Here is a 14,265-nt window from a genome sequence, read left to right as displayed (position 1 = left end):
GTGGCATTGCGAAACAGAGCTCACCCGCACACATTCTCGTGCGTTGCGAGCGTCACCTCCAGCTTGGTCGGCATGACAGTGGGATCGAGCTCACAAAGTAAAAACAATACAGCATTGCTACATTGCCTGAGAAACGTAACATTAGTCATCATTGGGCTGATCTAACATGAACAGATTTCGTATTTATAGCATGAAATAAATACTTGGGGACAGCAACAACAGCATTTCGATATGTTACAAGTAACCACTAGTGCTTTTATGGTGAAAGTTTCAGTTATCTCGTCAGCTACTGTACATAAGGACTTAGCTTACGAGCCAGTTCTTCAGTAATATAAAATGAATTTTCCGCTCTCATATATTTGCAGAATCGATTGTCTTTCCACTGTCTGAGCGCCTCCGAATTACTTAAGTGTTCCTAAAATGACTCTTAAATCCTATGAAGCCTTTTCTTGTACGCAAGTATTTTTCCCTAAATCACCAATGAAGTGTTATGATCTATTTTTTTTTTTCGTTTTTACTTACAACTATAAGATAAGATTTAAAAAAGTTTGGTCCTTTGGTCCCTAATTATCTAAGGAATGATATGACTTTACAGTAGTAGAACTTTTTAATCCCTGTGCCAGCTTGCAAAATGTCCGTTTATCTGTGGATGTCCTTGCCATGTCAGAGGCGCGGATGTGTCACGTTGGCTGTCGGCACACACAATCTTATCCAGCTGGCTTTGGTTTTTTTTTTGTTTAAAAGTCAGTATTTGCCATTTAATCCTCTGAACAACAGATATTCAGTACTTATGGATTAATTCTCAGCCACGGTGTGTCTCAATGTCCTCATCACAGTTCCAGTGCGAATATGATTTTTTTTTTTGTCGTTGTTTTTTTTTTGTGTGTTTTTGTTTGTTTTTTTTTGTTTCCATCCAACTTCCTTCTTTTTTTTTTGGTTCCCCCTCCCCCCCCCAAAAGACCTCCCCTCCCCCCAAGTCGCTCTTGAAGCGTTTCCCGCCCCCCCCCCTTTTGAAATCTAATCTGTCTTCGTCCACAGTGATACACAGCAAAATAAAAGAGTCATAGTTTGCAGACTGCACTTGTGACAAAGGGTCACTGAATGCGGCGATGCTTCCATCCTGAGAGAGGGAGAGAGAAAGAAAGAGAGAAGGACAGAAAAGAAAAAAAGGCCAGTTAATACGACAGGAAAACAGTATTTGATAGTGACCAACATCAAACAGTTCAGTGGCAAAGCGAGGCCCTAGAATTACCTAAAATAGAAACACACAGTCCTCAATCGGTTTTGAGTTCACAGTGGGCAAATGTCTACCGGAAGAGTCCTGAGAGTGAAAACAATGGAGTAAAAAACAACACATATGTAAAATGTGACTAAACCTCACCAGTGTGAGTGCCCAAGGTTTAAGTAAGGTAAGGAGACCTTTGCTCTCCCCACAGTTTAGGAGATGTGCTATGGATTTTCATAGAGGGGGTGGATTGGCGGTCTGCTTGCAACTTTGAAAAGTTGCTGAATAAATACTTGTTACAAAACGGGAATCAAGTGTTTTTTGTTTTTAATCAAGGATGGAGATGAATGAAATAAGGGATAGACAGGTGACATGGGTTTAAAAAGTCCACAGTGGCACAGTGATTAGCACTGCTACCTCACAGCGCCAGGGATCCGGGTTCAATCCCGGCCTTGGGTGACTGTCTGTGTGGAGTTTGCATGTTCCCCCCGAGCCTGCGTGGGTTTCCTCCAGGTGCTCCGGTTTCCTCCCACAGTCCAAAGATGCACAGGTTAGATGGACTGGCCATGATCAATGCGCGGGATTATGGGGCTAGGCCAGGGGTGTGGGTCAAGGGCTGAGGTAGTCTTGATGGGCTGAATGGCGTCCTTCTGCACTGAAAGGAGTTTATGGATGGAGTCTGATAGAATGGGTTAGATGGGCTAATTGATCTTTTCCTACAGTGGGATCTCTGATATACTCAAAGCCTAAGACTATAGAGGCTAATTTTACTTAACACCCAACACAGTTAAACAACTGGCTGACATCCACCTTGTCACTTTTTTTTTGATAACAGTCGACAAAGATTGGAACAGGGTCCAGATGTTTACTTGGAAAGTCGGGATATTAATGCTGTCCCAAACGATAGATTAAGTGACAAAGAGTCATTGACGGATGGACAGACCTCAAGTCTCCATTTCCTTAACGTTCCCGTTCAACCCTCTGTACCGGGAAACATTCCCTCGTGCTTTCTGTCTATCTCTGACATAAATGTTGTTGAATAATTGTGTCCTGTAATTAGCTGAAAGGACTATTGTGTTCACTGGCTTTTCAAAACCCAATTGTACTCCCATCAAGTCCACGGTAAAGGAATAAAAACAATCAGGAAATGGCTCAGGACTTAAGCTCTCCTGAAACGGTGGAGGCCAGTAAGAAAGGAGCTGTCATGGGTGGCATGTGGCGCAGTGGTTAGCACTGGGACTGCAGCGCTGAGGACCCGGGTTCGAATCCCGGTCCTGGGTCACTGTCCGTGTGGAGTTTTGCACATTCTCCCCAAGTCTGCGTGGGGTTTCACCCCCACAACCCAAAGATGTGCAGGGTAGGTGGATTGGCCACGCTAAATTGCCCCTTAATTGGTAAAAAGAATAATTGGGCACTCTAAATTAAAATAAAGAATGGAGCTGCCAACCAGATTGTCCTTTCATGTATGTTTATGCGAGTGATTAATTCTCAAGGCATGCCTGTCAGTTGTCTAACTGTGTCGGAAAAAAATTGAAACAGAGCAAATGAAAGGCAGCTGATTTTATCCAGTCACACTCCTGTCAAAACTCTCAGTTACTTGCAGTAGCGGAAATCAGGCGATTAGGTGTACTGTGATTTACTTATGGGATTTGGGCGTCGCTGGTTAGGCCACCCTTTATTGCCCATACCCAGTTGCCCGTCAGAAGGTGGTGGTGAGTTGCCTTCTTGACGCCGCTGCAGTCCCTGAGGTGTAGGTACACCCACTGTGCTCTTAGGGAGGGAGTACCAGGATTTTGCCCCAGCGACAGTGAAGGAATGGCGACACATTTCCAAGTGAGGGTGGTGAGTGACTTGGAAGGGCACCTCCAGGTGGTGGGGTCCCCAGGTATCTGCTGCTCTTGTCCTTCTAGATGGCGGTGGTCGTGGGTTTGGAAGGTGCTGTCTGAGGAACCTTGGTGAGTTCCTGCAGTGCATCTTGCAGATGGTACACACGGCTGCCATTGTTCATTGGTGGTGGAGGGTTTGAATGTTTGTGGAAGGGGGAGCAATCACGCGGGGCTGCTTTGTCCTGGATGGTATCGAGTTTCTTGAGTGTTGTTGGAGCTGCACTCCCCAGGCAAGAGGAGAGTATTCCATTACACTCCTGACTTGTGCCATGTAGATGGTGGACGGTTTTCGGGAGGGTCAGGAGGTGAGTTACTCACCGTAGTATTCCTAGCCTTTGACCTGCCCTGCTGGCCGCAGTGTTAATATGGCTAGTCCAGTTCAGTTTCTGATCAGTGGTTATCCCCAGGATGTTGATTTTCAGCTCAGGTAGGCAGACGCAGGTACAAATTCTCACTGACCTCTCCCAGCCGATGAGGCAACCTTACTGGGACCATAGTTTGGAAAATCGGCCCTATAGTCACAGGGTTAAAATTGACCGGAATGCTCCTGCCATATTTCTTACTTAGTGAGCTACATTTGTAGCTTTGAAGAGGGCTTTTGTCATTCGCAAAAATAAATAGAAGGAGTTTCAGCCCTGAATGGGACGAAAATGGATTTCAAAAACAGGTCAATGGATGTTCAAATGTTGCAAAACGGTTGAAAAAGGGATTAAAGCACTAAAATGAAGATCAGGGTGATCTGCATCTGTGTTCATGTCTCTAATACTGGAATGGTTGAAGTGTAAAGAATGACATGTGAACATAGGGAAGGACAGGATCAGAAGTAACCATTGCTATTCAGCTATCTTAGTCCTAGATCTAGAAAATCCCGGGTCTTATAACAGCGCTCCCATCCTTTCAACAGTGGTGTAAGCTTAGTGGTTACGCCACTAGACTAATAATCCAAAGGTCGAGCTTAAAGCACTAGGGGCAAAGGTTCAAATCCCATTGTAGCAGCTGGTGGAGTTTAAATTCAATTGATAAAAGCCTGGAATTGAAAACTAATCTCAGCAAATGGTGACCGTGAAACAATCATCGATTGTTGTAAAAAAAAACCCTGGTTCAATAATGCCCCATTGAGGGAAGGAAATCTGCCAGCCTTGCCTGATCTGGACCGCCTGTGGCCCCAGGGTCACACCTGAACCATGAAGCTGACTCATAACCGCCCTCTGAAATGGCCCAGTAGGCAATTCAGCTCAAGGGCAATTAGGGATGGGCAATGAATGTTGGCCTTGCCAGCAACTCCCACATCCCACGTAGGGGTAAAAACAAAACAGGTGAACTTCTCCCCAAGGGCCTGGAATGTTTCCAACACCTTCTTTAATTTGCTGAGATGATTAACACTCCCCCCTCCCCTCGCCCCCCCAATGACTGCACTCTTTTGTCACGGTCCCGCCCACTCATCACTCTTACATTTAAACTCTTCTCTGCTCGTCTCTCCTCTAACTTCCGTAATGTGCCACTGTTTTGAATGCGTTGACATTTAATCACAAATCCCAGTTGCTGCCCACCTTCCAACAGGGGTCACGGGGAGCCACCCCACACAAGATGGGTCACTGTCTGTGCGGAGTCTGCACGTTCTCCCCATGTGTGCGTGGGTTTCCTCTGGGTGCTCCGGGTTCCTCCCGCAGTCCAAATGTGTGCGGGTTAGGTGGACTGGCCATGCTAAATTGCCCTTAGTGTCCGAAAAGGTTATTAATAATAATAATAATAATAATCACATATTGTCACAAGTAGGCTTCAATGAAGTTACTGTAAAAGCCCCTAGTCACCACATTCAGGCGCATGTTCGGGGAGGCCGGTACGGGAATCGAACCCGCGTTGCTGGCCTTGTTCTGCTTTACAAGCCAGCTGTTTGCTAAGTGGGGGTTACTGGGTTACAGGGATAGGGTGGAGGTGTGGGCTTTGGTCGGGTGTTCTTTCCAAGGGCCGGTGCAGACCCGATGGGCTGAATGGCCTCCTTCGGCACTGTAAATTCTATGATAAGAACCCTGGCTGACTTTTCTCAACGCTCCACCCTCCCCCACCCCACCCCCGTGTGTAAATAAACGGTAACGGCAGAGGAATATTTCAATATTGAAGCACATTTTCACCCTGGATTCATTCTCCACAGTGAATTCTAATGCCTGGTGGTACTGACGAATGTGATATAAAATAGTTACTTTAGAGATATTAGTTAATGTAATGTAGAGGTAGGCCAGTCTCATTCTGGTGACTTCACAGACAAAGGATTTCAGACCGCATGGAAAAGCAGGAAGAGGTGTGTCCACCAAAGCAGGAGAAAAGGATGCTGAGTAATAGGGGCCAGAGGAAGGGATTGGAAGTGAGCCAATCAGAATAGATCAAACAGGTCAGGAGGGATATAGGCTGACCTATGGGCGTCGAGTATGTGAAACCTGATACCATTTGAATTGATTTGCAGAGATCCCTTTGTCTTTTTGTTCATTCGCTTTCCTGGATATAGGAGACTGGACGTGTCCTATGTTTCTGTGAGAGGAATCAAGCTTGCAAGCTAAATAAAATAACTAATGCTGTACCTGCAAATCCATCTCGACTTTTATTGAGGCCAGACTGACGGGTAAAGAAACTTGGGATTCAACAGTACAGCAGACAAATGGAATGATGAAAATCTTAAGGAGTAGAGGGTTGACATGTTAACTGGCCTGGCTTTGCCACTGAATAACATTGAGCTTAATTCACCCAGTCTCAAAGATCTACTTCATCTGAAGGTTACAGGTACAATCAAGCTTGTTAAATTAAGATTTTTCACCAAAAACAAATTTTACAAAAAATGAGAACAAATTAACTGGTTCATATGCTGGCACTGAAGCATGCTGGGATAGAAAGAACAATCATGCCCATTTTAAGTTCCATTGAACGCAAACACTGCAGCTTTTTCTGGTACCAGAAATAAAACACGATCACAACTGGCAAACCCCACAGCAACACCAATATCCATTGGAGGACCCTTTTCATTTGCTTTGCGGTGGTCGGAGAGCTAAGATGAGGTCAATAGATGAGGTACCACAAAATTGCCTTGCCGTATGCAACCCTGAGCCCCACTAGCCTGCCACCGCCCTGCCTCTCGCTCACCAGCTTCCTACAGTATGCTGGAGTCCCTGTTATCTCAGTGGGGTCTTCTGGGTTGAGGAAGTGGTCGTGGTCGCGAGGGAACAGTGAGCAAGGGGAGAGGCCCTTGCACTCACATGCCAAACTTTAATAGTGCATGAAGGAGGACGGCGGCGGCCCGGTGGCGTAGTGGTCAGCACTGCTGCCTCATGGCGCCGAGGACCCGGGTTCGATCCCGGCCCCGGGTTCAATCCCGGCCCCGGGTCACTGTCCGTGTTGGAGTTTGCACATTCACCCCATGTCTGTGCGGGTCTCACCCCCACAGCCCAAAAGATGCCCAGGGTAGGTGGATTGGCCACGCTAAATTGCCCCTTAATTGGCAAAAAATGAATTGGGTACTCCAAATTTAAATGAAAAAATAGTGCATGAAGAAGAGTCATGAGGAGGGTCTTGGGTTAAAGCATTTTCGGCAAAAGTAAATTTCCAACATTATCTTTTCTCCTCTTGGGATGTTCCCATCAGATGTTTAACTTTTAACAGAATCAATAAACTTCCTTGCTGTTAAAAAGGAAGAAATGTTGGGAGTATTCTGAGATAGTAAATAGGAATTATTAGATCAGAACATTTGGTGATGTTTATTTCTCAGCATGTTTTTCACAAGGTAATGTGCAATGTGCATCATTCGACAGGAGCAATTAGTTTAGACATTAATGTATTGAAGTGTTTAGGAATGATACAGGAAACAGTAAAAAGTTCTGAGCAGGCGTTTAGATAACTTGATGGGTTGGGTCAGATACTTTTTTTTTACCAGTCTAACTGGGCAGCACGGTAGCACAAGTGGATAGCACTGTGGCTTTACAGAGGCAGGGTCCTAGGTTCAATTCCCTGCTGGGTCACTGTCTGTGCGGAGTCTGCACGTTCTCCCCGTGTCTGCGTGGGTTTCCTCTGGGTGCTCCGGTTTCCTCCCACGTCCAAAGACCTGCAGTTTAGGTAGATTGGCCATGATAAATTGTCCCTTAGTGACCAAAAAGGTTAGGAGGGGTTATTGGGTTACAGGGATAGGGTGTAAGCGAGGGCTTAAGTGGGTCGGTGCAGACTCGATGGGCCGAATGGCCTCCTTCTGCACTGTATGTTCTATGTTCTAATTTTGATCTTCACTGAATGAAGTGAGCCAGAAATTTATGGCAATCTTTCTGCCTCCCATTGAAGTACTCAAAGACTTTTAATGTCTAATGTTTCGCAATGCCGGTTTATTGTTTTCCATTTAATGGCTGTGCATTTTACACCACTGGGTGTGTTGATGGAACTAGTGAATGTGCAGGCTAATTTCGCGTGAATATGGTTTGCAAGTTTTAAGTTTTTATAAAAAATAAATACTTACTTGAATGTGGAGGGATTGCGCCCCATAGAGGTCGCGAAGATCAATACAGGTTTCTGCTTCGTCCCATCCCCATTATTCCGCCCTACTTCCTTGTCCCCTACCCCACTGACCCCTCCCTCCCTCCTGCCCCCGCATTGCCTATTGCCCTCTCCTCTCCACCCAACTGCATCCTTGTGGAGACAACAAGCTGTCTCCGGACAATTAGTGGACGTCTGCAGCTCACTGATACGGTGACGAAGCGTGAGGCACAACTTTTCAGTCAGCCTCGGAAAGGCGAAGAAAGGGCGGGATTCTCCGGTTCACCCAGTCGCGTGTTTCTCGGCGGTGAGCCAATCATTGGCGGTGCTATTCTATCTTCCCGCCGCTTATCAATGGGATTTCCCATTGTAACCACCTTGCTGGGAAACCGGCAGGCGGGAAGAGAGAATCGCAATGGCCGATGAATTCCGTCCGTTACGTATTTCGGCCCCACGACTTGTTCACCTGACGTTTCCCACTCTGCCACTTTAACCAGGTTAAGATCGCCACAAAATCAGTGAGTAGAAGAACGTGTGAAGAAACTGGGCATCTCAAAGCCTGAGCTCTTCTGTTTTTTATGTAAACAGTAACGCATATTGCTAGCATCACTTTTATGTTCAAAATGGAACAAGGGCCAAAAGATCCAGTGATCGCAGGAGGCAGCGTTGGGAACTTGACAACAGAGGTGCATACAGGCAATTTTGTGTCACTTTTTTTTCGAAAGAACTTTGATGTAATGGGATGATGGTATACGATAGCACTGGAACCCGCATGAGCAACAGGCACTGGGCTACGGATCAAGTGAAAAAGGTCCCTGAATTTCTTCAATACTTGGGTAGATAGTCATTAAAATGGAGACATGAAGAAGGCATCACTTGCTCACATAGATACTCAAAACCAGTGGTGAAATAGCAAGGAGAAATTGCAGGAATAAAGCCAACTGTATATCTATTTTTTCTCAATAATATATCACACACTTAATAAGGCACCACAACACGTAACTGACACTACAACAGCAAAGGTCAAAGGTCACGATCTGGTCAAGGTAGACCAATCACTCCAGGTTTACTTACAACGACTACTAACGGTTACCATGGGCAATACTATTCACGCACTTCACAACCGCAAATAAAACGTGACCCCACGTCATGCAACGCAGCGACAGTCTGTCACATGACGTCATCAAATGACACCTTCACTGCAAACGGACAACTTACGGGTCGGGAAATGTCTCCCCCGTGACGGCTAGTGTCGCTAGGTAACGTCACAGAGTTTGAGAATGACTTGTGGTCATCTGGAGCTATGATTAGGCCCTGCCTGTTTGGTTGTGGTTAGTTGCAAAAGAAGAAAAAATGTTTGGAGATGTAGAGAAATCCTGTTATCTTGACTTTGCTTTTTTTTCTCTCTAGTTTGACTTTCTGTTCTTACAAAGCATTTTAGCTCACAACTGTTTCAACAACAAAAAAGACATTTAACAAGGTGCAACAACATAACTTAGACAACAGAACAAAATAATGTGTTCAATGGGGCATTATTACACCCTTGGGCTCAATATTTGACTAACCCTATGGGTAGTAGGACTGTATCATAGCTTCACTTAATTTCCGTGACTTTGCGTCATCCCAGTTACATTGCACTTCTCGGGAATAATTATTCGGCACCCGAGGCCTCAGTTGGTGTACCGCGTCCAGTTCCAAGCACCACACTTTGGGAAGGATGTCAGGACCTTAATTTTATATTATTATATTGTATTATATTAAAAATAGGAAGTGCTGGAAAAGCACAGTGGAGAGTCATATTAGACTCGAAGTGTCTCTTCTCTTTCTCTCTCCACAGAGGCCACTGAGATCTTCCGGCACTTCCTGTTCTTAACTTCAGGTTTTCAGCATCCACGGTATTTTGCTTTTATTCGGGGGATGAGGTACTTCAGTTGTGTGGAGACGACAGAAGATAGCCTTCTCCCGTTCCAGCTGCGAAGACAGAGGTGAGATTAAAGGTGCGTTTTTTTTAATTCTGAGGCGTTTTGATTGACGTGATAGGGAGAAATTGTTTCCCCTGGAAGGGAGGGGGCGGTGGCGATGGGATTTGCCAGGGGTCAGTAACAAGGGGGGGGGGGGAAGATTTACTATTGTCATGGGAGTTGCCCTTTAAGAAATGTTTTTGTCTTATCACATGGCTTCAGTGATGTCATTGCGTGGGTGGAGTTGGGCTGTGGCTCTGGGAGTTGGTTTTACTTTCACTTTGGTTTGGGGCTGATTTTGTGGCTCTTGAGTTCTTTTGCTTTCGTTTTCACATTTGGCTGCTGGACTCAGAAAGAGAAGTATCTTGGAGTGTTTCTCTAGCTTCAGTTTAAAAGCTGTTTCCAGATAACTTGATAACTTAAAAGTGATAACTGCTTTCTGGAAGGATTCAAACCTGCTGTTTTGGAAAGGAAACAAGGGTATCCATACCAAGTCGTAAAGGTAGTAAGAGGGCCGTGTGCTGGGCTACACCTTTGAAAAGGGGTTTCTAGTTTATGGGATCTTGTTATTAAATTGGAACAGTTAAAGGGTGAATTTATTAAGGGTGATACATAGAGTACTGTAGCTGTGTGGGGTATTTATGTTTGTACTTGATAAAAATGCTTACTGTGTGTGTTTATAAAAATGTTAACTAAATTCATAGAATAAAGCTTGTTTTTGATTAAAAGTGTTAAGGCCTCTGTTGAATAACACCTGAAGAGTAGGGCCTTGTGTTCATCGTAACCAAAATCAATAAACAGTCGGAGGTCAGGTGAACTCCATAATATACTTTGGAGTTTTCTTAAACCTTGGCCCATAGCAGTAGAGTTGGCAAAACGTCAAGAAAATGATTTTTACAAAGCAAGTTGGTCTGATCTGACTGGGAGTGGTAAAATGGATTTAATAATAACTTCCAAAAGAGGATTAGATTATATATTCGAAAGGGGAAACACAATGCCCAGCTATAGAATAGAGCAATGGAGTGTGGGTAGCTCCTTCATAGACTAAATAACTCCCTTCTGAGCAGAATTATTTTTTTTAAAAAGTCCCAAGTTAATGCTACAGTAATGTATGTGCTATCCAGCACTCTACAAAGCGGAATTCTCCACTCACCCGAATTTCCTGATGTTCCCTGAATACATATTGTCACTTTACCAACCGGAGACCGTTGCAAAGTTACCTGTAACCCATATACCGTTGTTTTAAGGTACAGATGAGGATTGGAAGTAAAAAAAAGAATACAGTTCTTTACTTCCTGAGGACTTGCATGCTCCGCAAGTATTACCATCGGTGAGTGGGGCTCTCCATTAACCTGCAATCTTGATGGACCGACACCACTTATTCTCCGCGCATGTCGGATAACAAAGATTTTTTGGCTGGTTCATAGACTAGTTGTTTGGTTACCAAAATAAAAAAATCAAAGACATTTTCAGAATGGGAACTGATCAATGAATCCACATCTCTTTTGAATAAATTCCCACCCCGACGGACCAGCCCCTGGAAACATCCCTCCCGATAACTCTTCTCCTCAGATAAGCAAGTAAGTGCATCCTGATCCTACCCGTCTCTCTGGACATCATTGGAATGCAGTTCTGCAGACAATTGGACTCAGTCTAAAAAGTGCCGGGCTGGATTTTCCGATTTTGGGGCTATGTCCGGAGGATCCGTGGCGTTTTGCGTTGGAATAAACGGCGCCGCCCCAGCACCGATCCCCCGACCGGTGAGGGGCTGGCAGCCATGCCACGTTAAAACGCCCGGCCTCCGGGAAACGAACGACTGGAGAATTGCTGGGTCCGCGGCCGGGCAGGCGCATGGCGACCTGCAGCGGTTGCGCCGTACAACATGGCACCCACTTGCCAGATAGTGCCCCCTTGGACACCCGCTAGTCACCCCCAGACCAACCCCCACCAGTCCCCTCAGTCCTCGCCGAAGCCCCCCCCCTCCCCTCCCCCCGCCAGTCACCACGCCGGGTTCCTGACCGCTGAGGTCAACCGCGTGGTCGGGGAACTTGGGGCGGAGCATCGATGGAGGGCCTTCAGGTGACATCCTGGGGACGTCCCAATGACATGCAGCGCGCGCCGCGATGATGCCGTTTTGGAGGGGGCGGAGCATGCGCAACCTGCGTAAAACAGGCGCCGCCCCCGATTCGGTCGTAAAAATGGATTCTCTGCCCGATCTGCAATTACAAAAATCGACATCGGGAAACGGAGAACCCCGCCCACTGTCTGACTTCTTACTCTTATACTGCGCCTGCCTCAGTAAATGCACTGTATGGTTTGGCATTGAGTTAGGCTGGCGAAGTCGCAGATTTGGTGAAGGCCTGTACAGATTCACCGCACGGTAACTAAAAGAAGTGCCCCATTTCCGATCGCCATTCTGGAACCCTTATTGGAAGGGATTGGGTGAATGGATTTATAAAATGTGCTCATGAGGAAATTTAAAAAATAATAATTAATGGGATGTGGGCATTGCTGGCTGGGCCAGCATTTATTGCCTAGTTGCCCTGGCGAAGGTGGTAGCAAGTTGCCTTCTCAAGACGCTGCAGTCCCTGAGGTGTAGGTACACTCTAAGCATTAGAATAATCATTCGGATGATGTTTTGGAGAAGTACCTCACACCCTTGGAGTGAATTTAAAGCTTCAATTTAACACATCCCCTGGCATTACTAAACCCATCCTGTCTTATCGTGGAAAAAAAAAAACCCACTCGCATTTGAATTAATTCAGTTCAGAATTCCCTTTTAAAGCAACACTGCCGGACCACACTTAAGTTGACGGTAGGCGCCATGCGATTGTACTGGGATTTTCAGCCTCGCGCTCCACTGGCTCCTCTCAGAAGGTTTGTGTCCTGCACAGGAACCCGTGAAGCACGAGTGCGGATTGCAAACAAGCACACTGCAGCAGATCTTAGCGACGCCGAACGAGGATACGGTTTGGTCAGGGTCCAACTGGGTTCTGCGAAAGTCATCGCTTTGGCGTCCGGGTTTCAGCAGCCCAAATAGGAAAGGATGTTGGAAACCATTGAAAAGGAAGCAATGTACGGTTGCAGGGATGAAAGGATAGAGAGAGAGAGAGACGAAAAACACTGATGCAGAACGTTAGATGGAGGTATCGAATTTAAAAAATGATAAATGTATAAATTATGAAAATTGGTTCGCAAAGAAAAAAAAAACAAGTGAGCATAAATTTAGATCAAAAAGCAGAAAGTTCTGAAAAAACACAGCAAGTCTGGCCGTCGAAGTGGAGTTAACGTTTTGAGTCCATACGGCTCTTCTTAGGAGCTAAAGAGAGGGAGAAATGTGACGGATTTTATATTGTTTAAGAGTGGGTGGAGTGGCGAGAGCAGAAGGTCAATGATAGGTGGGAGTTGAGAGAGTCTGCAACAAAGTTGTGTCGGGCACGAGACAGAAGAAGGTTCAATGGCGTGAGGGGCTACAGCAGGTGCCGGTAGTGGCGCAAAGGGAAGCTTACAGAGTGCGTTGATAGGAGAACAAAGGGAAGAGCTTGGTGAAAGCAAAACCTAAGAACAGGTGAAAGGTGGCCCAGTGGGGGAAGGGCGGGGGGGCAGTTTGCGTTGGGACAAAAAATGAAAAAGAGCCATACGGACTCAAGACGTCAACTCTTCTCTCTCTCTCTCTCCACAGACGCTACGTTTCTCCAGCATTTACCATTTTTATTTCAGATGTCCAGCACCTGCGGTATTTTGCTTTTATTTTAAGCATAAATTCAGGATTAAAACCGAAAGGTCGCCAGCTGAATTATTTTTCTTTCGTGCAAAAAAGGTTAAAGAGTAAGGAATACGTCTGTCTGTTAAAACTAAGTCGGTCGCATTTAAGAGGAAATTTGATAAATATGCTGAGAAGTCAAAGGATATGGGGGAAATGAGACAGTTACGATGTGGTGCTGGAACTGACACGTAAGTGGTGTGCTGAATAGCCTCCTGTCCTGGAGTTTATGGAAAGGCGAAGGACACACATTAATGCGGTAATTTGCAACCTTGGGGTGACTTATTAAAGGCTCCTGAAAGCTATGCTACAGTCCTGAAAGGCAAACTCAAGATTCCCTGATCCCAGGAGCCAGGCCTGGCTGAATGTTCACTGGAAGCATGCTACTTCTACCGCCTCCCACAGGCAGCTTCCGACATTACCGGCCATGCTGCAGTGGGCAGCCCATGTCCACTCGGCCTGGGATGAGCAACGTAAACCGGATGACGGTTGTTTTGCCAATATTTAAACGGCAGCTGAGGACCAGTCAGTTTGTGGCCAAAGCACTCAGCTCCCTTGGGTTATAAAAGAGGGCTGACGTATACTCGAATTCAATCTTGTGTTTGAATTCAAACATCAATAATAATAGAAGAGATCACCTGTGTGCGGATACAGATACATCTTTGTTAATTGAGTTGTTTGAAAATCAGACATAAAGAAGGCCGCCAAAGGCATAAAGAAACAATTGTCAACGTGTTTCCCGCCAACGATGTTTGTTCTTGCGTCCCATGACTTGGAGTAGTTCATCACCTCTTCCAAACAAAATACAGGGCCCTGTATTAGTTCCGTCGACATGAGAACCCACTGCTGTTTGTGTTACGGGGATGGGGTGGAGGTGTGGGCTTAAGTAGGGTGCTCTTTCCAAGGGCCGGTGCAGACTCGATA

At 45.8% G+C, this 14,265-nt stretch overlaps 1 protein-coding gene across 11 annotated transcripts in view; it reads right to left on the bottom strand.

The window, feature by feature from the left end:
• Nucleotides 1-996: 996 nt before the first annotated feature.
• Nucleotides 997-14,265, bottom strand: part of LOC140404397 (CUGBP Elav-like family member 4) — a 977,034-nt gene continuing 963,765 nt past the window's right edge. For 9 of the 11 annotated variants that reach the window (XM_072492868.1, XM_072492862.1, XM_072492860.1 and 6 more), the window contains one exon: nucleotides 1,010-1,120. Coding sequence is in view for 1 of the 11 variants with exons in the window: in XM_072492869.1 (XP_072348970.1) it covers nucleotides 1,095-1,120 (26 nt within the window). In the remaining 10 variants the exon portion in view is untranslated. Of the gene's footprint in view, nucleotides 1,121-8,835; nucleotides 8,936-14,265 lie in introns of all 11 variants that reach the window. The other 2 variants (XR_011938498.1, XM_072492869.1) reach the window with 2 other exon arrangements.

The sequence above is a fragment of the Scyliorhinus torazame genome, chromosome 30 (genome assembly GCF_047496885.1).
Source record: "Scyliorhinus torazame isolate Kashiwa2021f chromosome 30, sScyTor2.1, whole genome shotgun sequence".
Lineage (NCBI taxonomy): Eukaryota > Metazoa > Chordata > Chondrichthyes > Carcharhiniformes > Scyliorhinidae > Scyliorhinus > Scyliorhinus torazame.
The sequence above is the reverse complement of the archived record's forward strand: the minus strand, read 5'-3'. Positions and strand labels throughout refer to the sequence as shown.